Source organism: Dermochelys coriacea, chromosome 14 (assembly GCF_009764565.3).
Source record: "Dermochelys coriacea isolate rDerCor1 chromosome 14, rDerCor1.pri.v4, whole genome shotgun sequence".
In the NCBI taxonomy this organism is placed as follows: Eukaryota; Metazoa; Chordata; order Testudines; family Dermochelyidae; genus Dermochelys; species Dermochelys coriacea.
In genome coordinates, this window is record NC_050081.1 from 26,708,250 (window position 1) to 26,734,460 (window position 26,211).

The 26,211-nt window shown below is 41.2% G+C and overlaps 1 protein-coding gene across 8 annotated transcripts in view; it reads left to right on the plus strand.

Moving 5' to 3' along the window:
• Positions 1 to 371: 371 nt before the first annotated feature.
• Positions 372 to 26,211, plus strand: part of LOC119842795 (myosin heavy chain, skeletal muscle, adult) — a 32,306-nt gene continuing 6,466 nt past the window's right edge. Inside the window, exons 1-29 of one of the 8 annotated variants that reach the window (XM_038371398.2) lie at positions 372 to 575; positions 661 to 804; positions 897 to 1,053; positions 1,875 to 1,902; positions 2,004 to 2,112; positions 2,209 to 2,301; positions 2,499 to 2,562; positions 2,658 to 2,756; positions 2,857 to 2,960; positions 3,040 to 3,178; positions 5,308 to 5,426; positions 5,526 to 5,675; positions 6,372 to 6,542; positions 9,722 to 10,031; positions 10,434 to 10,450; positions 11,714 to 11,767; positions 13,118 to 13,205; positions 13,300 to 13,417; positions 14,266 to 14,389; positions 14,474 to 14,610; positions 15,700 to 15,955; positions 17,842 to 18,084; positions 18,192 to 18,368; positions 18,455 to 18,600; positions 18,678 to 18,768; positions 19,349 to 19,738; positions 25,077 to 25,203; positions 25,464 to 25,582; positions 25,892 to 26,088. In XM_038371398.2, coding sequence (XP_038227326.1) covers positions 372 to 575; positions 661 to 804; positions 897 to 1,053; positions 1,875 to 1,902; positions 2,004 to 2,112; positions 2,209 to 2,301; positions 2,499 to 2,562; positions 2,658 to 2,756; positions 2,857 to 2,960; positions 3,040 to 3,178; positions 5,308 to 5,426; positions 5,526 to 5,675; positions 6,372 to 6,542; positions 9,722 to 10,031; positions 10,434 to 10,450; positions 11,714 to 11,767; positions 13,118 to 13,205; positions 13,300 to 13,417; positions 14,266 to 14,389; positions 14,474 to 14,610; positions 15,700 to 15,955; positions 17,842 to 18,084; positions 18,192 to 18,368; positions 18,455 to 18,600; positions 18,678 to 18,768; positions 19,349 to 19,738; positions 25,077 to 25,203; positions 25,464 to 25,582; positions 25,892 to 26,088 — 4,175 coding nt within the window. Of the gene's footprint in view, positions 576 to 660; positions 805 to 896; positions 1,054 to 1,874; positions 1,903 to 2,003; positions 2,143 to 2,208; positions 2,302 to 2,498; positions 2,563 to 2,657; positions 2,757 to 2,856; positions 2,961 to 3,039; positions 3,179 to 5,307; positions 5,427 to 5,525; positions 5,676 to 6,371; positions 6,543 to 9,721; positions 10,032 to 10,285; positions 10,304 to 10,329; positions 10,350 to 10,433; positions 10,451 to 10,737; positions 10,743 to 11,693; positions 11,768 to 13,117; positions 13,206 to 13,299; positions 13,418 to 14,265; positions 14,390 to 14,473; positions 14,611 to 15,699; positions 15,956 to 17,841; positions 18,085 to 18,191; positions 18,369 to 18,454; positions 18,601 to 18,677; positions 18,769 to 19,348; positions 19,739 to 25,076; positions 25,204 to 25,463; positions 25,583 to 25,891; positions 26,089 to 26,211 lie in introns of all 8 variants that reach the window. The other 7 variants (XM_038371400.2, XM_038371397.2, XM_038371399.2 and 4 more) reach the window with 7 other exon arrangements.

Below are 26,211 nucleotides of genomic sequence, written 5' to 3' on the forward strand. Positions count from 1 at the left end.
CTAAAACATAGCTAGAAGAGAGGATGTAAGAGGGCTTTCATAATTCCTAGTATGTTTTTGGCTCTTCCTGGTCCTTCATGTAGGGATCTGCTTAAGCTATTCCTATCAACAAATGCGGTGGACAATGGAATTCATCCCAATGGAACTGCATGGCCCCTAGTCATAGAGATCTGAACAGGCAAGATGAAAAAGGGGTGGGAATGAAAAGTGTGATAAAGTGAAGCCCCAAATGAGTGTCTAGATCTAAAGTGAGTGAGAGAGCCTATCACCCAGCTCTGGCATTTCTTTCATTCCAGGTCCTGAGTCAAAAAGATAACATATTTTCTCCCCATCAGAGCTCAATACTGAGCTGCCCTAGATAAACTGCAGCCATGTCATCGGATGCTGAGATGGCCGTCTTTGGGGTGGCAGCTCCTTTCCTCCGAAAGTCGGAGAAGGAGAGAATTGAGGACCAGAACAAGCCTTTCGATGCTAAGACATCGGTCTTCGTGATGCATCCCAAGGAATCCTTTGTGAAAGGAACAATCCAGAGCAGGGAAGGAGGGAAGGTCACAGTCAAGTCTGAAAAAGGAGAAGTGAGTAAAAACAAGGAGTAAGGAACAGCATTTTATTCCTCGTCTGTTCTTAGCTGATAGAAATGGATCTCTTCTTTCCTTCCAGACTTTGACTGTTAAGGAAGATCAAGTCTTCTCCATGAACCCTCCCAAATATGATAAAATCGAGGACATGGCAATGATGACACATCTCCATGAACCTGCAGTCCTATATAACCTCAAAGAGCGTTACGCAGCCTGGATGATCTATGTAAGTACAGGCTGAAGTCTTTCCTGGACTTCCAAACTAACAGCTACACTAAATCATGTGGAAGCCAATCACATTATCTCCCTTTCTTTCAGACCTACTCGGGTCTCTTCTGTGTCACTGTCAACCCCTACAAGTGGCTGCCAGTGTACAACCCAGAAGTTGTGACTGCCTACAGGGGCAAAAAGCGTCAAGAGGCCCCTCCCCACATCTTCTCCATCTCTGACAATGCCTATCAGTTCATGTTAACTGGTGAGTGGCTCAACTCCTGAAAAGTGATTATACAGTGAAAATTTCATATGAGGAATCACAATCTTCTTTCCGGGAAATATGACATGCAGCTAAAGACACCAAAAACATTGAAGACTAGCACTGTGCAAACACGAATTCATCCAAAGACAAACTGAACCTGACCCAAACATTAGCCCAGCTCTCAGAGAACCCAAAGCAAACCTTTTTGGAAGTTCACAAACGTGTGGTTAATGGAAAAAGTACAGAATGTCCATATCTGCTTCTGCACATTCTGGCTCTAGCTGGGCCCAAAGACCTGTCAAAAATCATGACACTCTGTTCTCAGGAAGCCTGATTTTTCCTGACTTTGCATCTTGTGTGTCATTTACAGTTGTGCAAAGTGGTGCACAAGAATTCTCCACTCCCTTACACCTTGCGTGGTAATTCACACGCACTTTGCACTCTTTTTGCATTGGTGCTATGCAGATGGTTTTAAATTGAGGATCAGGTCATTATTCTATATACCCCTTTGCTGTCCTGAGATATAAATAGCTTCATCAGATTTCTGTAAGAGGGAATTCTGTGAAAGGGACGTGGGTGTAAGTATCCTGTGATGGCTCTATTGATCTGCATGAGCTTATATGTATTATTTATTATGGCTAGGATTTTCAAAGAGGCCTAAGGGAGGTAGATGCTGAATTCCTACGGACTTTAGTTAGTTGCCTGATGCCCTGAGGCCCCTTTGCAAATGCCAGCACTTATTTGTTTCATTCAGTTTTCAGTGAGTTCAATGTTACACAGTAACTCTTTTAAAAGTCTCTTTGGTTCTGTCTCTTTCACAGATCGGGAGAATCAGTCGATCCTCATCACGTATGTATATTTCTCTGCCCTGATATTTGTTGGTTTTGCTGTGCACTACAGGAAGAAACCCTTTGGTTATGTGTTCTGTGCTTCTCTGTTTGATTTGACAGCGGAGAATCCGGTGCTGGAAAGACTGTGAACACAAAGCGTGTCATCCAGTACTTTGCAACAATTGCAGTTTCTGTGGAGAAGAAGAAGGAAGAGCCAGGCAAAATGCAAGTGAGTCGGTCACTAGAGAAGGGATTAAATGTTCTGTTCTGAAACTGCCATTTGGTTTAAAACAACCTTAATTTGACAATAATTGTTACTGTGTAGGGGACCCTTGAAGATCAAATCATCAGTGCCAACCCCCTTCTGGAGGCCTTTGGGAATGCCAAGACCGTGAGGAACGACAACTCCTCTCGTTTTGTAAGTCTTTTTTTGACAAAATTGCTCCTAGTCACAAATGCAATGATGGGCCATATATTTTCCTGCCATTAGACTGATAATATAAATCTTGGCTGAGATTCAGACCTGCTGAAGGGACCCCCAGAGCAGCTTTGCAAATCCCACTTCTGGAGTCTGCCTCTGAAGGTTTTAAATGAACTGACTTTTTTCCTTTAAAGGGTAAATTCATCAGAATCCACTTTGGTACCACAGGAAAACTGGCTTCTGCTGACATTGAAACATGTAAGGGACCTCCCTTTAAGGGTCACAATTCTCTGTCTCTCTTTCTTTCTCATTGTGTTTTCTTGTGGCTAATTGTACTTTACCTGCCTTGCCAGATCTGCTGGAGAAATCTAGAGTCACTTTCCAGCTCAAGGCGGAAAGAAGCTATCACATATTTTATCAGATCACGTCCAACAAGAAGCCAGAACTAATTGGTATGAAATATTTTAACTCTTTTGGTGGAACTGGTCACTGATGCATTCGGTAGCATGGTCAATTAAATTATATCCATGTATATCCTATGCTTATTTTCAGAGATGCTTCTGATTTCCACCAACCCATATGACTTCCCCTTTGTGAGTCAAGGTGAGATCACTGTAGCCAGCATAGATGACCAGGAAGAGCTGATTGCCACAGATGTAAGTAACACACGAGAATTATCATGTGGAGTGTTAACTTTACTAGAGAAGATATTTACATTACTGATTCTTCTGACAGAGCGCCATTGACATATTGGGTTTCACTGCTGAGGAAAAAACAGCCATTTACAAGCTGACAGGGGCAGTCATGCATTATGGGAACCTGAAATTCAAGCAGAAGCAGCGTGAAGAGCAGGCAGAGCCAGATGGCACTGAAGGTAATGGCAAAATCTGTAGCTAAACTCTCAAGCAATAACTCAGGGCCAGATTTACAGATATGTTCTAGATGTTTCGTGCAACTCTGGCATTGCAAATCCAACTTTAATTTGTTTTAAGCAGATAATTCAGTTGAGTTCCAGCTTGCTTTGCACCACTGGAACAGCACATAACAGCCAGAGTTTGCTAGTGAATCTGTCCCTATGGCTGCTGCTATATTAGACACTGATTTGCCACTCCGTCATCAGTTTTACATTGATGTAAATCCACTAATGTCAATGGTGTTGCACTGGTGTAAAGCTAAAGTAATGCAGTGAAGAATCCTTCCAAAGTCTCTGCCAGTGGTGATGAAGAAACAGAAGCAAAGGGCCTAAGTTTACATGGCCTGGCACCTAGTCCCTCACTTAGTGAGGGGGGATTTGATAGCAGCCTTCAACTACCTGAAGGGGGGTTCCAAAGAGGATGAAGCTAGGCTTTTCTCAGTGGTGGCAGATGACAGAACAAAGAACAATGGTCTCAAGTTGCAGTGGGGGAGGTCTAGGTTGGATATTAGAAAAAAGCTATTTCACTAGGGAGGTGGTGGAATCTCCATCCTTAGAAGTTTTTAAGGCCCGGCTTGACAAAGCCCTGGCTGGGATGATTTATTGGCCCTGCTTTGAGCAGGGGGTTGGACTAGATAACCTCCTGAGGTCTCTTCCAACCCTAACCTTCTGTGATTATGCCTTGCAAAGTGTGTATAAAATGTTGCTTCCAGGATATGTGAGCAGAGAGTTCTGAACTAGCAGTGTGTCGCATCCAATTTGTACTCACTTTGTATGAGGTGGCACGCAGTGGAGAATGAGGCTTTTAGGCACTGACCCTGAGCTTCATTTGGGCTGAGCCTGGCAGATCTCAGGAAGGGCAAGGTTGGCAGTGCACCACCTCTGAAGTCCCTGGGATTCTCCAGGTTGCTGGGGCCAACCCTGCTGACTAACATAAGCTGGTATGGCCAGAGAGCTGCTGTAATGTATGCTCAATTATACCAGCCCCCAGGGGCTGTTTTTTCAGTGGAGAATATCTACGATCCTGCAATAGTCCTGCCATAATCCCTTTGTCGGGAGCACTGCTGGGACACCCCATAGCTGATGGGCTACAAGGGGGGCACAGAAGAGCTGTTCCAGCTGCTTTATACCTTCCAAGGAAGTCCCTTATGCTGAGGATATTTCCCAGTGCTTGAAACTGTCTGGTTTATGGCATTTTATTTCAGCAGAGGTGGTGTAAAGGCAAAGCAGCTGGGGCCAGAATTGGGGCCCTAGGGTTTGAGATCCTTCCGTTAGATAAAAAGATAGGAGCCACTTGTTGTCTCTGAAGAGTGAGAGTCTGTGCTCTGCCCAGGATTCTGATCTTCCTCTCTCTAAGATGTATGTCTCTGGAAGGGAATATAGGAGTGGTTCTATAAATAGAAATTATTTCAAGGTCAGTTGTTCACTTTGTCAAAAGCTAACTGCTCTTTACAGAGTGAAAATGCTTCACTTTCTTTAGAGGATTAGTATCTAAGGCCAAATGCAAACAGAACTAAAGAAAACAGTTGTAAGGAAACATGATAGTTATAGACCTGGTCATGATATATTCAATAATGGCATTACATGCTGTTATTAATAATAAAATCATTTAAGTAATTTAGCCAATGCTGGAGGCCATAGGAGCTGTGGGAGCTGAAGTCAACGGAATTGCACAGGTTTAGGTCAGGACAGTGTTTGGCCATTAGCCTGTTTCCTTCTGATCATTCAGAAATTAGAATCCCTAGACAAGCCGCACAGTAGAGTGGCAAAGAAAGAACTTCAAAGCCATCTTTTCATTCTGTCTGTTCATCTGCTTCTTTCTCCTTAAAAATTGTTTTTATTTGGCCCTTATGAGGTACTTGTGAACAAATTCTTACAATCACTTGATGTACAGATCCTCTCAATCAAATGCAAAACAATTAATCGAGAAATCAAGAAATAAAGGAAGCTCTAAACTCCATAATTACTGGAGTTATTAATAGATGTGGTAGCTGGTAAAACATAAACAGATCTCATTACTCTTTTCTAATCATTATAAAAGACACCAAAGCCTATCTTTGAGCTACTAATTCATTCCTCTCCTTATTTAGTGGCTGACAAAGCAGCCTATCTGATGAATCTGAACTCAGCTGACCTGCTCAAAGCTATGTGTTACCCCCGAGTCAAAGTTGGGAATGAATATGTGACCAAAGGTCAAACCGTGCAGCAGGTAACAATTGGTGATCTAGAACTCCTGGTTTGAATTAACACTCCTGGGTTTCTTCCTCTGCTTTGTATGGTAACTCCAGTCCCTCTCCTACTGGTTTAGGTGCACAATTCGGTGGGTGCTCTGGCAAAGGCGGTCTATGAGAAGATGTTCCTGTGGATGGTTGTTCGTATCAACCAGCAGCTGGATACCAAGCAGCCCAGACAGTACTTCATTGGTGTCCTGGACATTGCTGGCTTTGAGATCTTCGATGTAAGGAGCAGGGATTTGACAACAGGTTCCTGGGAGGGACACTCAGGGGTTCTGAGAACTTAAAGGGTTTTTTTAACATTGTATATTTTTTATTTAAATAATTTCCTGGAAAAGCCTGACTTTTCTGCAGAAACAGGTGTCTCTTGATCTTACACTAAAGCAGCATGACCCTCTAATGAGTCCATTTTTTGATAGACATGTGTGGTACATGTAGAAATGACAACTGCATTGAAAGTGCATTCAAATTGTTAACAGGTGGTGCGTAATAGAAAAGAAATGATTGTGTACCTAACACAAATTATTGTAGGTGTTTATGGCATCTAGTGGGCAGCTCGCTAACTTCCAGGCAGGCTTGGGGCTGAGGGTTTGGAAATGTGCCAATAAGCCAGAGGGCTGAGAGCTCAGAAGGGGTTGGCCAGGTTCAGACCCAAATGCCTGGTCAAGGATCAGGGCCAAGAGTTGAGAAATGCCTGAGTAGGCTTGGGTCCCAGAGCACAGAAATACCTAGAGAAGCCTGGGCCTGACACTGCAGAAATGTCTTGGCAGAGCTGAGAATAGAACTCCCAAAACATCTGGCTGGCTCTAGGGAGAGGAATTCAGAAAGTATCCCAGGATTTGCTGCACAATAGTAGCATTGTTCTTCATAATTTAGCTTTTTCACATACACACTGAAAGTAATTCTTTGCATTTTTGTAGTACAACAGCCTGGAGCAGCTGTGCATCAACTTCACCAATGAGAAACTGCAACAGTTTTTCAACCACCACATGTTTGTGCTGGAGCAGGAGGAGTACAAGAAGGAAGGAATAGAATGGGAGTTCATTGACTTTGGGATGGACCTGGCTGCCTGCATTGAGCTCATTGAGAAGGTATCTTTTCAATTCAAATGCCTTATATGTTCAAGAATTCTTTAATTACTGTGGGTTGCATTGAATTTTAGATGGATTTTCCACGCTCAGGGCCATAAATATCTTGACCCATAATGTTCTAATTTTTTACTCTGAAGCATTAAGAAGACCACACACAGCTTTATGACACCCTCTTTTTTCCAAGAGTGGAAAGATGGCATCATTTACCTTTAGCAAGATTCTTTTCAGAATCCTGGACACAGATTTAATTTTAAAGCATACCCTGAAAACCGCAGTATCACAACGCAAAGAGATAGTATCCTGGAAGTTAAATTTTTCTACTTTTTGTCAATAGTATATATAATTCTTCTCAGGAAAAACAGAAGTAATTCCTGAAAAAGATGTAAATTTTTCTGTCTTGATGTGATTATTGTACACATACCAGGAACTTTATGCCAATTTTACGTGATGAAAGGTCTGTGTTGTTGTCAATAGGACAGCTAACCTGTTGGGAACTCAATTTTCACACTGAAATATATACTGGTTATTTTGACGTCTTTCTTCACAGATACTGTAATCATTTTTGACAAGTTGAATGTTTGTAATGCACATGAATTATTAATCATTATTATTATTTGTAGTGCAGGAGCTCCCAGGTCACTGACTGGGATCCTACTATGCTAGGTATCTTATACCATATATACATAAGGTGACAATCAGCCTGGGTCAATATAGATGCTCTTTCATTTCTATGGCCTCTTTGGATGTGAAGATGAGGATTTTGTCTGTGTTTCCACTTTTTTGTAGGATTCCTTTTGATTTTCAGGTTGTTAAAGAACCATATTAACCTCTTACTCTTCTTCCTGTCTTTCCTTTGCTTTGGGATAGTTTACAGTCGTGCCTTTACAATGTCTCCTTGAGAAACTGCCATCTCTCCTGAACTCCTTTATCCCTTAGATTTTCTTCCCATAGGACCTCCCCTGCCACTTCTCTGAGTCTCTTAAAGTCTGTTTTACTGAAGTCCATTGTCCTTATTCTGCTGCTCTCACTCCTTCCTTTCCTTAGAATAGTGAAATCTGTCATCTCATGATTGCTGTTACCCAAATGGCCTTCCACCTTCATATATGCTACCAATTCTTCCCTGTTGGCCAGAATCAATCTAAAATGGCTGTCCCTGTGGTTACTTCCTCCACTTTCTAGAACCAAAAGTCGTACACAGCACATTCCTAGAACTTACTGGACATTTTGTGTTTTGCCGTATTACTTTTCTAACAGATGGCTGGGGAGTTAAAATCTCCCATTACTACCAGGTCTTGTGTTTTGGTTATTTCTGTTTTTAGTTCTAGAAATGCCTCATTCACCTCATCTTCCTGATTGAGTGGTCTATAGTAGACCTCATACCATGACATCATCCCTATTTTTACCCCTTTTGTTTTTACTAGACACTTTCAATTGTTCTGCCTCCCACCTACTTCTGGACCTCAGGACAAATGGATATATTCTTGTCAGCACCTTCTCTCTTTCCCCACTGCCTGTCCTTCCTGAACAAGCTATAACCCTCTATACCAATATTCCAGCCAGGAGATTTATTTCTCCAAGCCTCTGTGATTCCAATTAAGTCATAATTTAGTTATTTTATTTTTCATATCCTTTCTAGTATAAATAAAATAAATTTTCATGCTCCATTAATGTATCTAGGGTTGACTGAAAAATATCAAATGAATAATTTATTCAGCAAATGTTCATTTTTCAAACGAATCATTTGACGATTTAAAAAAATTTCTTCATTCAGTTCTATATCTTACATGCAAAGCTGAAAATATGTCAGTATTTAGTTGGTTTAATTTTGCTTTGTGCATGTCAGTTTCATTGAATTAAAGTTCACAGATTCATAGATTCCAAGACCAGAAAGGACCACTGTGATGATCTAGTCTGACCTCCTGTGTAACACAGGCCAGAGAACTGCCCCCAGATGATTCCTAGAGCATATTGTTTAGAGAAATATCCAATCTTGATTTAAAAATTATCCATGCTGGAGAATTCACCATGACCTGTGGTAAATTGTTCCAATGGTTAATTACCCTCACTTTTAAAAAATTACATTTTATTTCCACTCTGAATTTGTCTAGCTTCAAATTTCAGCCATTTCATAGTGCTATACTGTTCTTTGCTAGACTGAAGAGCCCATTCTTAAATATTTGTTTCTGATGTGGATACTTATAGACTGTAATTGCATCACTCCTCACCTTCTCATTGTTAAGTAGATTGACCTCCTTGAGTCTATCACTATAAGGCAGGTTTTCTAATCCTTTAATCATTCTCATGGCTCTTCTCTGAACCCTCTCCAATTTATCAACATCCTTCTTGAATTGTGGGCACCAGAACTGGGTGCAGTATTCCAGCAGCGGTTCTAAGCAATCTCTGGGCAGGTCTGCTAAATACAGAGGTAAAGTAACCTTTCTACTACTACTCAAGATTCCCCTGTTTATGCATCCCAGGATCGCATTAGCCCTTTTGGCCACAGCACTGCACTGGAACCTCATGTTCAACTGATTATCCACCATGGCCCCCAAATCTTTTTCTGAGTCGCTGCTTCCCAAGATAGAGTCCTCCATCCAGTAAGTGTGGCCTACATTCTTTGGTCCTAGATGGATACATTTACGTTTAGCCATATTAAAATGCACAGTGTTTGCTTGAGCCCAGCTTACCAAGTAATCAAGATCACTCGGTGTCAGTGACCTGTCATCTTCATTATATATCATTCCCTCAATTTTTGTGTCACCTGCAAACTTTCTCAGTGATGACTTTATGGTTTCTTTCAGATCATTGATAAAAATGTTAAATAGTGTTGGGCCAAGAACCAATACCTGTGGGTTCCCATTAGAAACACACCCATTCAATGATGATTCTCCATGTACATTTAGATTTTTGAGGCTTATCAAGTTGGATAGCTTTTAATCCACTCAATGTGTGCCATATTAATTTAAATTTTTCTGGTTTTGTAATCAAAATGTCATGAGTACAAAACCAAATGACTTACAGAAATGTAAGTATATTAGATCAACACTATTACCTGTCCTCTACCGCACTAGTAATATCCTCTTTTTAACTAGACCAAGAGATGGTCACATCCAGAAAATCCTCATGTAATCTCTCTCTCTTCTCCCATCCCCCTTCTTATCGGTGGCTGTGTCTTTCAGCCAATGGGTATTTTCTCCATCCTGGAAGAGGAGTGCATGTTCCCCAAGGCGACTGATACATCTTTCAAGAACAAGCTCTATGACCAGCATCTTGGCAAGTCCAACAACTTCCAGAAGCCCAAGCCTGCCAAAGGAAAAGCTGAGGCCCACTTCGCCCTGGTGCACTATGCTGGCACTGTGGACTACAACATCACTGGCTGGCTCGAGAAGAACAAAGATCCCCTGAATGAAACCGTCATCGGGCTGTACCAGAAATCATCAATGAAAACACTGGCTTTGCTCTTTGCCACATATGGTGGAGATGCAGGTAATTTCTGTGAAATCCATATTTTAATTGTTTCATAGATAGGATTAATAAAATATCAAGGTTGGAAGGGACCTCAGGAGGTCATCTAGTCCAACCCCCTGCTCAAAGCAGGACCAATCCCCAATTTTTGCCCCAGATCCCTAAATGGCCCCCTCAAGGATTGAACTCACAACCCTGGGTTTAGCAGGCCAATGCTCAAACCACTACTGATTCCCCGAGAATCCCTACCAGTTCTAATCTAGTGGCACACTGTAGAGAGTGAGAAGTCATCTTCTGTCTGTGGCTTGGTTTTATTAACAAGGAAATAAAAAATCTGATCAAGTGTAGTTCAAGCCTCCTCCTTTGTATTGTCAAGACTGTGCATTGTACACCCTAGATCCTCTTTCTCCAGACAGTTACTCCGACCTCCCTTACATATGGGTGTGATAGTAGGGCTGTCAAGCAATAAAAAAAATTAATCGTGATTAATCGCACGATTATAAAAAATTAATTGTGATTAATCGTGTGATTAATCACACTGCTAAACAATAATGGAATTTCAATTTATTTAAATATTTTTGGATGTTTTCTACCTTTTCAAATACATTGGTTTCAATTACAACACAGAATACAAAGTGTACAGTGCTCACTTTATATTTATTTTTGAGTGCTGTAGCTATCTTTAGAAATATCACATTAGTACATGCTTTGTGTTTTGTCAAATCTGCAGTGAAAGTGTTCTTAAAATGAACAACATGTGCTGGGTAATCATCCGAGACTGCTATAAAATGAAATATATGGCAGAATGTGGGTAAAACAGAACAGGGGACATACAATTCTCCCCCAAGGAGTTCAGTCACAAATTTAATTAACGCATTATTTTTTTAATGAGCATCATCAGCATGGAAACATGTCATCTGGAATGGTGGCCCAAGCATGAAGGGGCATATGATTGTTTAGCATATCTGGCACATAAATACCTTGCAATGCCAGCTACAAAAGTGCCAAGCAAATGCCTGTTCTCACTTTCTGGTGACATTGTTAATAAGAAGTTGACAGCATTATATCCTGTAAATGTAAACAAACTTGTTTATCTTAGCGATTGGCTGAACAAGAAGTAGGACTGAGTGGACTTGTAGGCTCTGAAGTTTTACATTGTTTTGTTTATAAGTGCAGTTATCTAACAAAAAAATCTACATTAGTAAGTTGCACTTTCATGACAAAGAGATTTCACTACAGTACTTCTATGAGGTGAATTGAAAAACACTATTTCTTTTGTTTAGCATTTTTACAGTGCAAATATTTGCAATCAAAAATAATATACACTGATTTCAATTACAACACAGAATATAGTATATATGAAAATGTAGAAAAACATCCAAAATATTTAATAAATGTCAATTGGTATTCTATTGTTTAACACTATGATTAAAACTGTGATTAAGCGTGATTAATTTTTTTAATTGTGATTAATTTTTTGAGTTATTTGAGTGAGTTAACCATGATTAATCGACAGCCCTAATAATGAGCTGTCTGCTGTAGCAGAAACCATTAGCCCTTTCTCAGCCTGACCAATGTTTATTAACAGGATTGGCTGTTACAGGCAAACACCACCAGCCTGTGAGAGTAACTGTTCAAACCCCAAAGTGCATCCTTTTAATTTTGTCCTTTTTGTGTGTGTTTCAGAGGGTGGTGGCGGTGGCAAGAAGGGAGGCAAGAAGAAGGGTTCTTCTTTCCAGACCGTCTCTGCTCTTTTCAGAGTACAGTACATTGTTCATTATTGCATTCTCTGTGACAATGGGTAGGAAATTCCCTTTATATCTAAAAAGTCTATTTTCCCAGTGGTCTCAGTTATGAACTTTTTAAGTCAAAAAGCCTCTTTCAGTTGCTCTTAAAGGACCTGATCCAAAGCCTATGGAAATCAGTAGAAAGACACCAAGCTTTGGATGATGTCTAAAGTACTAGGGATGGATTCTGTTCTCATTTACACATGATTAAACCAATAGGGCTAAATTTACCCCCTACTGTGGCTACTATGTACTAGTATTAGTAGGTGTGGCTGCCCACCTTAGGCTGGCTGCCTGCCGAGCATGGGGTAATGTGCAGAAGGAGTAGGGCCAGCACAGTGGGTCCAAGACCACAGCTTTCCAGCAACTGGCACAGGGGATACGGTGGAGGGAAAGCGGCATGGTCCAGCTAATGTCTGGAAGCCAGAACTGGCTGTTGGTGCTATGGGCAGTAGGCACATCTTAGAACTGCCCAGGGATTGCTTAGAACTGTATCTTGGGGCAGCCTTTATAGCTAACAATGCAGCCTCCCTCCTGATTTGTGCCAAGTGCAGCAGCGTCAGCTCTGAGGAGGTAGCTCATAGTAACTCCATTTCTATTCCATGGCAGAGTTACTTTGAATATATCTAGGTGTAACGGAAAGCAGAGTCTGTCCTTTTGTCTCCTCTCCCAGGATGAAGATGTCAGAAACAATTATGTCAAACCAAATTAGTCTTGAGAGACCCGCCCCTGAGATGCTGTTATAGGATTTAATATTCCCCTTCCTGCTTCTTTCGCTTTCAGTGGAAATTGTTACAGGGTCATGTGCAGCCTTCCACTCAGCTCTGGATTTCAGGGATGTTAATGGCCCATACTGCCTACATTTCAAACACCTGAAAACACAGAAGTGTGTCATTTGTTAGCCTCTTCTGCCACTGCATCTGCTCCCTTCCTCTCCCATTCCCTCTGCCTTTTCCAATATAATCAACAGAAAGAAATACCTTGTTCAGAATGATGGCCTGATGTTTGCAGATAATCATCTTTCTCTGAAAATTTCCTCCTTTGGCTTCCATAACAGCCCTTGTGGCCATTTCCCATTAGTTTCTGGTCCTGTCTTAGTAGCCTTTTACAGCTTGCTCAAGTAGTGCTACTTTCAAAGTTTTATATGTCACTTTAATGACCGTGTTCAAGATCCAAAGAAAGAGGGCACCTTAGGTAAGAATGACCCCAGCTGGGACGTTCTGCAAGCTAGTCTGTCTACATTGGTTATGGGTTTACTGTGTCTATCGGTGCAGATACAGATGCAACTTTGATTAACCTAAACCTTTGCTTACGGTCTCACAGGAGAATTTAAACAAGCTGATGAGCAATCTGAGAAGCACTCATCCTCACTTTGTGCGATGCATCATTCCCAATGAAACGAAGACACCTGGTAAGAAGAGCCAATGTACAGAGATCTTAGTGAGATACAGCCATTCCCTCCAGGCTGCACAATAAGGTACTAATTCATGCTGTGATTTGTTAAGGTGCCATGGAACATGAACTCGTACTACACCAGCTAAGGTGTAACGGCGTGCTGGAAGGGATCAGAATTTGCAGGAAAGGATTCCCCAGCAGAGTCATATACGCAGATTTCAAACAGAGGTCAGACCCTCCAATCCCTGTTCTATTCACTTTCTGTGTGGAATAGCTTGCCTTTTCTAACTACTTTAACTATTTTAGTCACTGCAGCGCCCACACATGCTGTGTGTATAGAAGAAATTTAGGACCAAACTGGTATAGTCCAAAAAGCAGCAAAAATGCCACACTTTTCCTGCGTGTGAGGAAGCGAATGGGCTGGATGGTCACTGGAGTGGCCATGCTAAGTGACTATGTAGCCCTTTAAATACCATAAAGCTGAATTTCATGATGGGACTATCTGTGGGAACTCAGAATAGGGACTTCATGGGTGGACAAAGGCAGTGACAAAGACATGGCCAGTGTGGCCAACAATTCTATGGCCCACTGAATCACAGCTGTGGATAATGTAGGTGCAGTGGGACATGGTTACTACTAATTCTCATGGGCTGTATTAGCAGCTAGATTGCACTGATGCACTGTTTCCTATTTCGGGTTTGGTTTCTCTCCACTTACATGCTTGCATAGTTCCCTGCACACAAGGTTCTTTACTTGGGGATGACACTGTTACCCTTGGAGATGGTGAAACATATCAGACTGACATCCCTGGAGACCAATCTCCTCTATGCATTGACAGTAGTTAATATAAATACATTGCAAGCAGTCATAGTGCAAGCTTTTTCACTTTGCCCTGAAAATGTGCTTCCTTCTGACCTGGAATGTCATCTCAAAGCATGAGAAGGAAATTCATTCTTCACAGATCCATTCACTCCTTGATTCTACTGTTGAGAATCCTAACAATGGGGCCTCTTAGTTCCACATGTGATTATGGTTTCAGCAATGTAAGTATCTTCATAGTCTATTTTCTCCCACAGATACAGGATTTTAAATGCAAGTGCCGTTCCAGAAGGACAGTTCATGGACAGCAAGAAGGCTTCTGAGAAACTACTTGGGTCCATTGATATTGATCACACTCAGTATAAATTTGGTCACACCAAGGTACAAACACTTTTTGATTCAAACACCATCTATTTTATTCTGTACAGAATGAAAGTGATGTTCTGCAACATTCTCTTCCCCAAGGTGTTCTTCAAAGCAGGACTTCTGGGTGTTCTAGAGGAGATGAGAGATGATAAACTGGCAGAGATTATGACCCGCACACAAGCCAGATGTCGTGGCTTCCTGATGAGAGTGGAATTCAAGAAAATGATGGAAAGAAGGTAGAAATGTACTGCATTTGGTCTGTTGGGTTTGTGTCACCCCATAGAGGTGAAATGAACAGAATTGGAGGGGTGGACTCTGTCTAATTTAGATCTCATTAATCCACTGTATGTGTGAGCACTTGGGAGTAGAGCTGGGTGAAAATTTTCAGACAAATAGTTCATTTGCTGAAAAATGCAGTTTCAGGTTGACCTAAACTAGTCACAAAATTGCTGATAGTTTAGTCCCAAAAACTGGGGCTAGAGTCACAAGGAAACTTAAACGCGATATATAGACAAGCAGAGGAGAAGGTAGAGACATAGCACCACATCCACCTTCTCCTGTGGTCTGGGAATCTAGCCCTTCTTTTCCTTTGCTTTTATTAAATGAAAGTTTAAAAAGCCTGAACTCAAACCAAAAAGTTTTATTCAATCTTAAATGAAATTTTCCGCCGTTTTCAATTCACTGAAAATTCAGAAAAACGTTAGTTTTGGTTCAACCCAAACTGAATTTTTTTTAATTTTATTTTTCGGAACTGCCAGTGAACCAACAAATCAATTATTTGCCCAGCTCTATCTGGGAGTGTAAATCGGTATAACTGGTATACCAAGGAGCAAGAAGAAGGTGTAATAAAGTGTGTGTTAGACTAGAGGTGGCCAATTTTAACTTACACCTTCCAGTTGGGTACTTTTATGCTAAATTCTCTTTGGCTCCTCAGCATGTGAGTTACACCAGTTCAGAGTCCCTTAGACTCCAAAACACTCATCAGAGGGAGTGGTCAGTTACAGATGTGATGTGTAAAGAGGGAGCGAAAGTTCATTCCAGTTTGTGAGCCTGAGTCTACAGAGAACAGACATTAGTTCAACATGCACATTGGGGAGACCGACAGTGGAGTTCTACTCCTCTTAGATTTTCAAGACTCAAGCATGTCCAGGTTCTGTAACCCTTAGAATAGAACTTTTTCATGTGAGTGGCCTCATTTGAACTCAAATGAGGCTACTTGGCTGAATAAATGCTACCCACAATTAGTAGAATTGCAGTATCTGACCTTTGGACTCACCTCTGAATTTGACCCATAACATTGACCATACATTCTGATTACATTATAGAGAGTCCGTCTTCTGTATCCAATACAATGTGCGCTCATTCATGAATGTCAAGCACTGGCCCTGGATGAAGCTGTACTTCAAGATCAAGCCCTTACTGAGGAGTGCTGAAGCTGAGAAGGAGATGGCCAACATGAAGGAAGAGTTTGAGAAAACGAAGGAGGAGCTTGCTAAGTCTGAGGCAAAAAGGAAAGAACTGGAGGAGAAAATGGTGACTCTGCTGCAAGAGAAAAATGACCTGCAGCTCCAAGTGCAGTCTGTGAGTATCACCAGTACATTCTACCCTTATTGCACAGTAGAAAGGTCCAAGCTGAAACTTCCAAATGCAACTTTCCCATGAAGCATCCCATTAATAGCACTGGGGTCAGTGTTTGGCCAAGATAAAATATTCCCCGTGTTTAAAATATAAAGTATCAAAAAGAAAGTATAGATGTATAAATTAATAAATAACAATACTCCCAGCCACGTATGACAGGTCATGCCCTAAAACAAGGTGAGAGCAAGCAAATTTGGAGAAGCAAAGTTATGCTCTTTAAATACCTGCCTCATCCATGGCAACTTAGGCTACATCTATAGTACAAACTATGGTTGGTGGTCTGTAGGGTTCACGTGGCTACCCATGGCAGTGAAAAGCAGGCTACAGCCACATTGCAGTGTGCAGCTACATGTGTCGTGTGAGGCTCTGGCAGACGGTAGACAGCAGGAAAAAGTTTCAGCTGCCACTCCTCTACCAGAGCCTTTCCCCACTGGTGGAGTCTTTCCGTGTGGGGAAAGCAGAGGACAGCAGTGTAAGCAGGGAGGCCCGGCTTGGGCAAGTAGAGAACCGTGTATGTGTGTGAGGACATACCCACACCCTTCCGGCATGTCTGTACTCTACTTGCCTCAGCCTGGCCTCACTGTCTACACTGCTATTTGTTATCCATGCTAGGGGCTACCGAAAGAAGCGTGCAGTGGAGACATACCCTTACTGTGACAATTCCAAAGTATTCACATGCCATGATGAATTCACACATCTGCTGTACTATTTATATTTATTGTGCCACTGATGTTACCATTCAGGGCTGGATTAAGGCAGTTGGGGACCCTACACAGACCATGACATGGAGCCTTCTGTGGCTCCATTCCTACATCCCCACCCCATAATGTGGTCTTCCCACACAAACACACTTAGAGTGGCAGCAGCAGGGAGGCTACTCCCTGGGGGCAGGGTCTCTGTTGCCCACCAGAGCAGCAGGTCTTTGAGCTTACACCCCATAGAGAGGAATGGGGCAATTCTGCCCTCTCAGACTTTTGTTTTAGGTTGTCTGCAAACTCATGCAGTTGACACTGCATCAGATAAACTTGGGTCACATTTTCAACCTGTTCTTCATAACCATGAAGGCTAGAAACTTACTTTATTTTCCTAACTGTGTGCTGAGATTTTCCTGAAATCATATGACAGAGTAGAGGCCCTATACATGAGTTTATAGTGTTTATGCCTTAATCTGTCTCAGTTACCACCCTGTGAAAACAATGAACTGTAGAGAAAGTTTTAAAACATGAGCCACAGAATGTGCATAAAACGTTAAGGAAGGTAGATGAGTGCATGCTCAGTAGATTTTTGCATTGGCTGTAACCCTATTATTTCTCAGGCAAGTTCTTTGAAGGATTAGTCCTTAGTTTTAACATTATGTAAATGTAAAAGCTAGACCCTGCAAATGGATCTGCCCCCAAGGAGCCTCATTGACTTCAGTGGGGCTCTGTGTGGGTGCAGAGTCCACCCGTGTGGACTCCTATAAAGTCGTGGGTTTCATGAGAGTAGATCCATTTGCAGGATCTAGCCTCAAATTTGATCTTAAAAGTAAAGCCATACTTGAGGCACTAAAAATACTTGCCAAATATGTCAACTGGTAAGAGATGCTTCATTTATGGTGAGATATTTGAAAAATATTCATTTTTCATTTCTAAATTGTGTTGAAGACATAGAACTTTTAGGCCAATTGGTTGTTTTTTTAAAAGAATATTATGAATCACTGATAGTATGAGTTAAAAATAGAAGTTTCATCCCAACCGATGTGGTAAAAATCATTATGATACAAACATCAGTTAAAAAAAAGAAAAAGAAAAAACCTTTTAGAAAAGATCCTAATAATTGGTTCACTGTAGGAATCTGATGGCTTGGCTGATGCTGAGGAAAGATGTGACCAGCTGATCAAAACCAAAATCCAACTTGAAGCTAAAATTAAGGAGGCGACTGAAAGAGCAGAGGATGAGGAGGAGATGAATGCTGAGCTGACAGCCAAAAAGAGGAAACTGGAAGACGAGTGTTCAGAGCTGAAGAAAGACATTGATGACCTTGAGTTAACATTGGCCAAGGTTGAAAAGGAAAAACATGCCACAGAAAACAAGGTATAAGGCAGAATCTCTAACGAACATTCTAAAATATGACACTGCTGGTTCACAAACAATAACATTTTGTATCCATTTTCTTTAACTACCTTTGTTCAACTCTGCAGGTGAAAAACCTCACCGAGGAGATGGCAGTCCTGGATGAGACCATCGCTAAACTGACAAAGGAAAAGAAAGCCCTTCAGGAGGCCCATCAGCAGACCCTGGATGACCTGCAGGCAGAAGAGGACAAAGTGAACACACTGAGCAAAGCTAAAACCAAGCTAGAGCAGCAAGTGGACGATGTAGGCACAATAACATATGAAGAGAATAAAACCAGTGTGAAATTAGGCTGTTGTTAGCATAGAATTTATGACCTTTTTCTGTTTAGCTTGAAGGGTCGCTGGAGCAAGAGAAGAAGATTCGCATGGATCTTGAAAGAGCGAAGAGGAAACTTGAAGGAGATTTGAAGCTGGCCCAGGAATCCACAATGGATTTAGAAAATGATAAACAGCAGCTGGAGGAAAAACTGAAGAAGTAGGTAGGGTTTGCAGGGGGTACCTGCAGATCCATTTTGTTCCAGCACTAACTTTTTTTTTTTTTCGTGTGAAAAGGAAAGATTTTGAAATCAGTCAGTTCCAAAGCAAAATTGAGGATGAGCAAGTCCTGGGCATCCAGCTGCAGAAGAAGATCAAAGAGTTACAGGCTAGTCATACATTTTTTCTTTTCTGGCCTTCAGAACAAATTTAGTTAAAAGGAAGCCATCTTTCTTAGGAAGAAGAAAAAGGAGTACTTGTGGCACGAAAGCTTATGCTCAAATAAATTTTTTAGTCTCTAAGGTGCCACAAGTACTCCTTTTCTTTTTGCGAATACAGACTAACACGGCTGCTACTCTTAACCAGATGGGGGAAGTGGTCTAAATTAGGTTGACAGAGTTATGTTGGCCAAGGGTTTGATAAAACCACATTCCTGACTGACATAGATTTGCCGACCTACCCCCAAGTGTAGATGCAGCTGTGTTGGTGGAAGAAAGCTTTTGTCGAAATGGAAAGAAAGAGGTGGACTCTGTGAGCATGATGCACCAGGGACCCAAATTTCTCTCAATGGGTCTTTGGATGTAGCTACCCCAGTTCAGGGAGACGATGTTCCTTTGCCACTGGAACCCTGTTGTCAGTGTAGGCTGCATCTATTCTATGGTGTTATGCCAGTAGAACTCTGCCGACAGCCATACTGGTGTTGACCCCAGACTGAAGCCACAGTCTTAGTGTTTTCTGTTGTTCTCCAGGCTCGTATTGAGGAACTGGAGGAGGAGATAGAGGCTGAACGTGCCTCTCGGGCGAAAGCAGAGAAGCAGCGGGGTGATCTCTCCAGGGAACTCGAGGAGATCAGTGAGCGTCTGGAAGAAGCTGGTGGAGCCACAGCAGTTCAGATTGAGATGAACAAGAAACGTGAGGCAGAATTCCAGAAAATGCGCCGAGACCTTGAGGAGGCCACTCTGCAGCACGAAGCCACAGCCGCCGCCCTCCGAAAGAAGCATGCGGACAGCACGGCAGAGCTTGGGGAGCAAATCGACAACCTGCAACGAGTCAAGCAGAAGCTGGAGAAGGAGAAGAGTGAACTGAAGATGGAGATTGATGACCTGGCTAGTAACATGGAGACTGTCTCCAAAGCCAAGGTACAGAGATGTGTATTGAAAGTGCTGTCTTTATCCTAAGTGTTATTGCAGTGTAAAAGAATGAAAGGTTTTTAATCATCATTTTATCATGTTTAATTATACAAAAGATTGTAAGAGCAGGATATGAGCTGACTGTAAGTTGGATTCTAACAGAATTATTTACAGTTTAATTTGTATAAAACATACATAAAATCTCAAACAGGACCAAGAAGTTTATAAGCTCCAAATACCGTTATTACTGAATTAAATAGCCATCACACTTAGAGGATGATAATAATTAGCATAATATTGTTTTTTAAATTGAATTATTAAAATTTATATGAAACATATTACTCTACCATACAGTACTGAATATGCAAGTCTACATCTTATAAACTAGCTTAAAAGAATATTAAAGTTGCAGAGTCGAGCACAAGCACACAAAATTAAAAACAGTCATAGAACAGTTTTTAAACTAAGGGCTGGGGGAAACCAACAGGTGCAGAGGAGCATGTGGTTCAGACAGAGACATCAGTTAGGGGAGAATCTATTAATGGAGAGTCTCTATGTCCTAGTAAGGAAGAGAGAATAGAAGATGATAAAATACAGGTAGTATCTGATGAGATACAGTCAAAAGAAAAAGAGTCTCATTCAATTACATCACGTGATGGCAGACAGCTAAAAACTGACAATTATTTTAAGTGCTTATACACAAATGTTAGAAGTCTAAATAATAAGATGGGTGAACTAGAGTGCCTCATATTAAATGAGGATATTGATATAATAGGCATCACAGAAACTTGGTGGAATGAGGATAATCAATGGGACACACTAATACTAGGGTATGAAATATATTGGAAGTTCAGAACAGGTCGTGCTGGTAGGGAGTGGCACTATATGTGAAAGAAAGCCTAGAATCAAATGAAATAAAAATGTCAAATGAACCAAACTGTACCATAGATTCTCTATGGGATAGTAATTCCATGCTTGAATAATAAGAATATAGTGGTAGGGATACACTACCAACCACCTGCTGAGGATGGTGATAGTGACTGTAAAATGCTCAGGGAGATTAGAGAAGTAATAAAAATAGAAAACTCAGTAATAATGGGGGATTTCAACTATCCCCATATTGACTGGGTACATATCACCTCAGAACGGGATGCAGAGATAAAGTTTCTTTACACCTTAAATGACTGCTTCTTGGAGCAGCTAGTTCTGGAACCCACAAGAGGAGAGGCAATTCTTGATTTAGTCCTAAGTGGAGCACAGGATCTGGTCCAAGAGGTGAATATAGCTGAACCGCGTGGTAATAGTGACCATAATATAATTAAATTTAACATTCCTGTGGCGGGGAAAACACCACAGTGGCCCAACACTGTTGCATTTAATTTAGAAAGGGAAACTACACAAAAATGAGGAGGTTAGTTAAACAGAAATTAAAAGGTACAGTTCCAAAAATAAAATCCCAGCAAGCTTCATGGAAACCTTTTAAAGATACTATAATAGAGGCTCAACTTAAATGTATACACCAAATTAAAAAACATAGTAAGAGAACCAAAAAAGAGTCATCATGGCTAAACGACAAAGTAAGAGAAGCATTGAGAGGCAAAAAGGCATCCTCTAAAAAGGGGAAGTTAAATCCTAGTGAGGACAATAGAAAGGAGCATAAACTCTAGCAAATGAAGTGTAAAAATATAATCAGGAAGTCCAAATAAAAATTTGAATAACAGCTATCCAAAGACTCAAAAAGTAATAGCAAAAAAATTTTAAGTACATCAGAAACAGGAAACCTGCTAAAGAATCAGTGAGGCCATTGGAAAATCGAGATGCTAAAGGAGCACTCAAGAACGATAAGGTCATTGCGGAGAAACTAAATTAATTCTTTGCATTGGTCTTCAGGGCTGAGACTGTGAGGGAGATTCCCAAACCTGAGCCATTCTTTTTAGGTGACAAATCTGAGCAACTGTCCCAGACTGAGGTGTCATTAGACGAGGTTTTGGAACAAATTGATAAATTAAACAGTAATACGTTGCCTGATATTCACCCAAGAGTTCTGAAGGAACTCAAAAGTGAAATTGCAGAACTACTAACTGTGGTATGTAACCTATCATTTAAATCAGCTTCTGTACCTGATGACTGGAGGATAGCTAATGTGACACCAATTTTTAAAAAGGGCTCCAGAGGTGATCACAGCAATTGCAGGTCAGTAAACCTGACTTCAGTACCAAGCAAACTAGTTGAAACTAAGAACAGAACTGTCAGACACATCGGTGAACATAATTTGTTGGAGAAGAGTGAACATGGTTTTTGTAAAGGGAAATCATGCCTCACCAATCTACTACAATTCTTTGAGGGGGTCAACAAGTTTTCTTAGATTTTCAGAAAACATTTGACAAGGTCCCTCACCAAAGGCTCTTAAACAAAGTAAGCTGTCATGGGATAAGAGGGAAGGATGGATCAATAACTGGTTAAAAGATAGGAAACAAAGGGTAGGAGTAAATGGTCAGTTTTCAAAATGGAGAGTGGTAAATAGTGGTGTCCCCCAGTGGTCTGTACTGGGCCCAGTCCTATTCAACATATTCTAAATGATCTGGAAAAAGGGGTAAACAATGAGGTGGCAAAATTTGCAGATGATAGAAAACTAGTCAGCATAGCTAATTCCAAAGCAGACTGCGAAGAGCTACAAAGGGATCTCACAAAACTGGGTTACTGGGCAACAAAATGGCAGATTAAATTCACTGTTGATAAATGCAAAGTAATGCACATTAGAAAACATAATCCCAACTATACCTACAAAATGATGGTGTCTAAATTAGTTATTACCACTCAATAAAAAGATGTTGGAGTCATTGTGGATAGTTCCCTGAAAACATCCATTCAATGTGCAGCAGCAGACAAAAAAACAAACAGAATGTTGGGAATAATTAAGAAAGGGATAGATAATAAGACATAAAATATCATATTGCCTCTATATAAATCCATGGCACACCCATATCTTGAATACTGCATGTAGATGTGGTCACCCCTTCTCAAAAAAGATATATTGTAATTGGAAAACGTTCAGAAAATGGCAACAAAAATGACTAGGGATATGGAACGGCTTCTGTATGAGGAGAGATTAATAATACTGGAACTTTTCATCTTGGAAAAGAGATGACTAAGAGAGGATATGATAGAGGTCTATAAAATCATGACTGGTGAGGAGAAAGTAAATAAGGAAGTGTTATTTACTCCTCATAATGCAAGAACTAGGGGTCACCAAATGAAACTAATAGGCAGGAGGTTTAAAACAGACAAAAGGAAGTATTTCTTCACACAAATCACAGTCAACCTGTGGAACTCTTTGTCAGAGGATGTTGTGAAGGCCAAGATTATACCAGGCTTCAAAAATTAACTAGATAAAGTCACGGAGGATATGTCCATCAATGGCTATTAGCCAGGATGGGCAGCGATGGTTACCCTAGTCTCTGTTTGTTAGAGGCTGGGAATGAGGAACAGGGGATGGGTCACTTGAGGATTACCTGTTTTGTTCATTCTCTCTGAAGCACCTGGCATTGGCCACTGTCAGAAGATAGGATACTAGGCTAGATGGACCTTTGGTCTGACTCAGTATGTTCTAACAGCAGTGAATTTGCCAGAATTATTGCTGCCCATGGAGAGGCAAACTTAATTCTGGTATCACTTAGCTTTTGAGTGCTTCAGTTTGCAATCGCAAAGCTCTTTTAAAGTAGAGAGATGGTGTTATGCAAAATTTTAGGGATTTTTTAAATAAAGCAGACTGAAAAACCAGAAATTTCATCAAGTGTAATCATGTTGATCCCCCTAAAATGGTCATCAGTAGTGTTGAAACCTTTAGATCCACAGCAACCTGAGCTAAATGAATAACTGGTAGCAATAGTAAGCTCTTATCCTCTATGTGGACCAGCCTCTAGAGAGGGATGACACACACGTTTTATCAGTGGGTCATACAACTTTGTGATACAACTGAGGAATGTTAAGTATGAGTAGGGTTGGCAGAATTTGATATTTTTTAAATAATTTTGATGGATAATATTGATGTTTATTTTGAAGCATTTTTAAAATTTTTTTATTTAGTTAATGTTTAACAGTTGTACAAAATTGTGGGTTTTAAGCATTTTTATGTATTTAGATTTTCACATTTTCACAAAATTATGAAGGGTCAGACAACGTAGGGGATCAGACAATTTTTCAATGACAGTAGAGGTTAAGATTCAAAAGGTTAAAGCTTTGTCAATGTTAAAACACAAACTGACAGCATCACATGTCAAAATATACAAAGTAAAAAGCCTTAAATCAAACTCTAAGAAGTTTTCAGGCAACATTTTCCTGACTTTTCCTATCTGTAAATTTCATTTATTATCAATGGAAATTTTTTTGTTGGTTTGTGTGCATGGTGACATCAAAGATTATTGACATTTACTGATAAAAATCAAATCCTTCCAAGTTTAGGTGTAAGGATTTCTTGGTTGTATTCCTGATTTTGGAGGGGAGTGTGGGCTAGCAGTTACAGATAGCACAGCCAACCATATAGGCTTGCCACATCCATTCTGCAAAGCAGAGTGGCTGGAGTTTGTATTTTCCATGTTAGCACACTGGATTCCATGCCATGGTCTGCTGGAAGTGACTTGTACAACCTAATAGTTCCCATCTGTAAAATGGGGGGAAATTATATTTGCCTGACTCCCAAAGTCAGGGCATGAATCCTTGTTCAATAATAAGGGCTATGGAGTGCATAGAACATTAACTTCAGTCAGTAAAAGACCTGGAACTAGAACTCATGGCCTGCTCCTGCCTCCCAGATCAGCACCCCACCCCATAGCCCTGACCACAATTGTCAAGCTCTGTGTGGCTCCATGTGACATTTCCTGCCAGTGGGAAATAGTCACTTATTTAATCACTTAGCCTCAGGGCACCCCAGAGCACTGGGGATGGGGTGGAGGGAGGCAGGAGCCTACTTGTCACATCAGAGGGAATGGCTGGAGCGGCTTCTCAGGCAGTCAGCAGAGGAGAGGTGCCAGGAACCTTCCTGGGGTGGTGATAGGGCTGACGCAACCTCTACCATCCTGTGTCTGCTTCCCATTACCAGACTTTCTGTCCCATTTCACTAAGGTCTCAGCCTGTCCCTCTCTCCCCAGGGCTCCTCTTTGCTCCCTTCCCCTACGAAGTACATCTCATTTTACCTTTTGCACACTTTTTTGCACACAAATTTATGACGGGTGAGGTTTCCTCACTAATTGAGCCCACATGTGTTTGTCATGACAAAGCTCTCAATTATCTCAGAATGCTGGAGAGCCCATGTGTTTATCCTCTTTCTTGTTGTCAATTTTACACAAAGTCAAATCTTGAGAAGATGTGCCGCACTCTGGAAGATCAGCTTAGCGAAGTTAAGACAAAGGAAGAAGAGCATCAGCGTATGATCAATGACCTCAGTGCTCAAAGAGCTCGTCTACAAACAGAATCAGGTAAGATGTATACATATTTTTGATGTAGATATTTGAGTGTATGGAGGAGAAATGAGGTGCAAAAGGGACGAAATTGCCATTCTATGGAAAAACTGCATATCCACCTGCTATTAGAAGTTCTCGAACGATGACTTGGATGAATTCAGAACTCAAGTTATTTGCTTTTCCTTAAAGTATTTCCATTTGTAGTTAATAAATGACTATATCATTTTCCAGTCAGTGAAATTAAATCCCTTCTATTTCATTTTCACCTTTTTTAGGTGAATTTGCACGCCAGATAGAGGAAAAAGATACTTTGATTTCTCAGCTCTCAAGAGGCAAACAGGCATTTACTCAACAGATTGAGGAACTCAAGAGGCATCTAGAGGAGGAGATAAAGGTAGGATTTTTCCAACAGCCTTTTCTGTGAAGCTGGATTCTTGTTGAGAGCAAAATGCTTTAACCTCAAATGAAACCATAGCACCCTAGAGAATAGAGTGGAAAGGTCCTCCCCAGCCCCTGCCAATGCAGGATTGTTCCCTACAGTATATTTAAGAATATTTTATTCCGTCCCAGCTTTAAATTTGCCATCCATCAAATCTCGCACCACTTCCCCAGGATAGCGTTCCAGAGTCTGACAGAGCTCACTGTCAGGAGGATCCCCAGGATATTTAGCTACATCACTGTGCTACTCCTGTTGTGTCTCCAGGCTAAGAACGCACTGGCCCACGCCTTGCAGTCTGCTCGCCATGACTGTGACTTGCTTCGGGAGCAATATGAGGAGGAGCAGGAAGCCAAGGGTGAGCTGCAACGCGCCCTGTCCAAGGCCAACAGTGAAGTTTCCCAGTGGAGAACCAAATACGAGACGGACGCCATTCAGCGCACAGAGGAACTGGAAGAGGCCAAGTATGTGCTGGGTGGAGGACTGGAAGAGGCCAAGAACTAAATGGGGAAATGTGAAGAGGCCAGTGATATGCTCAGGATGGGACTGGAAGAGGCCAAGGATGTGCTTTGGGGAGGGTGATTAGA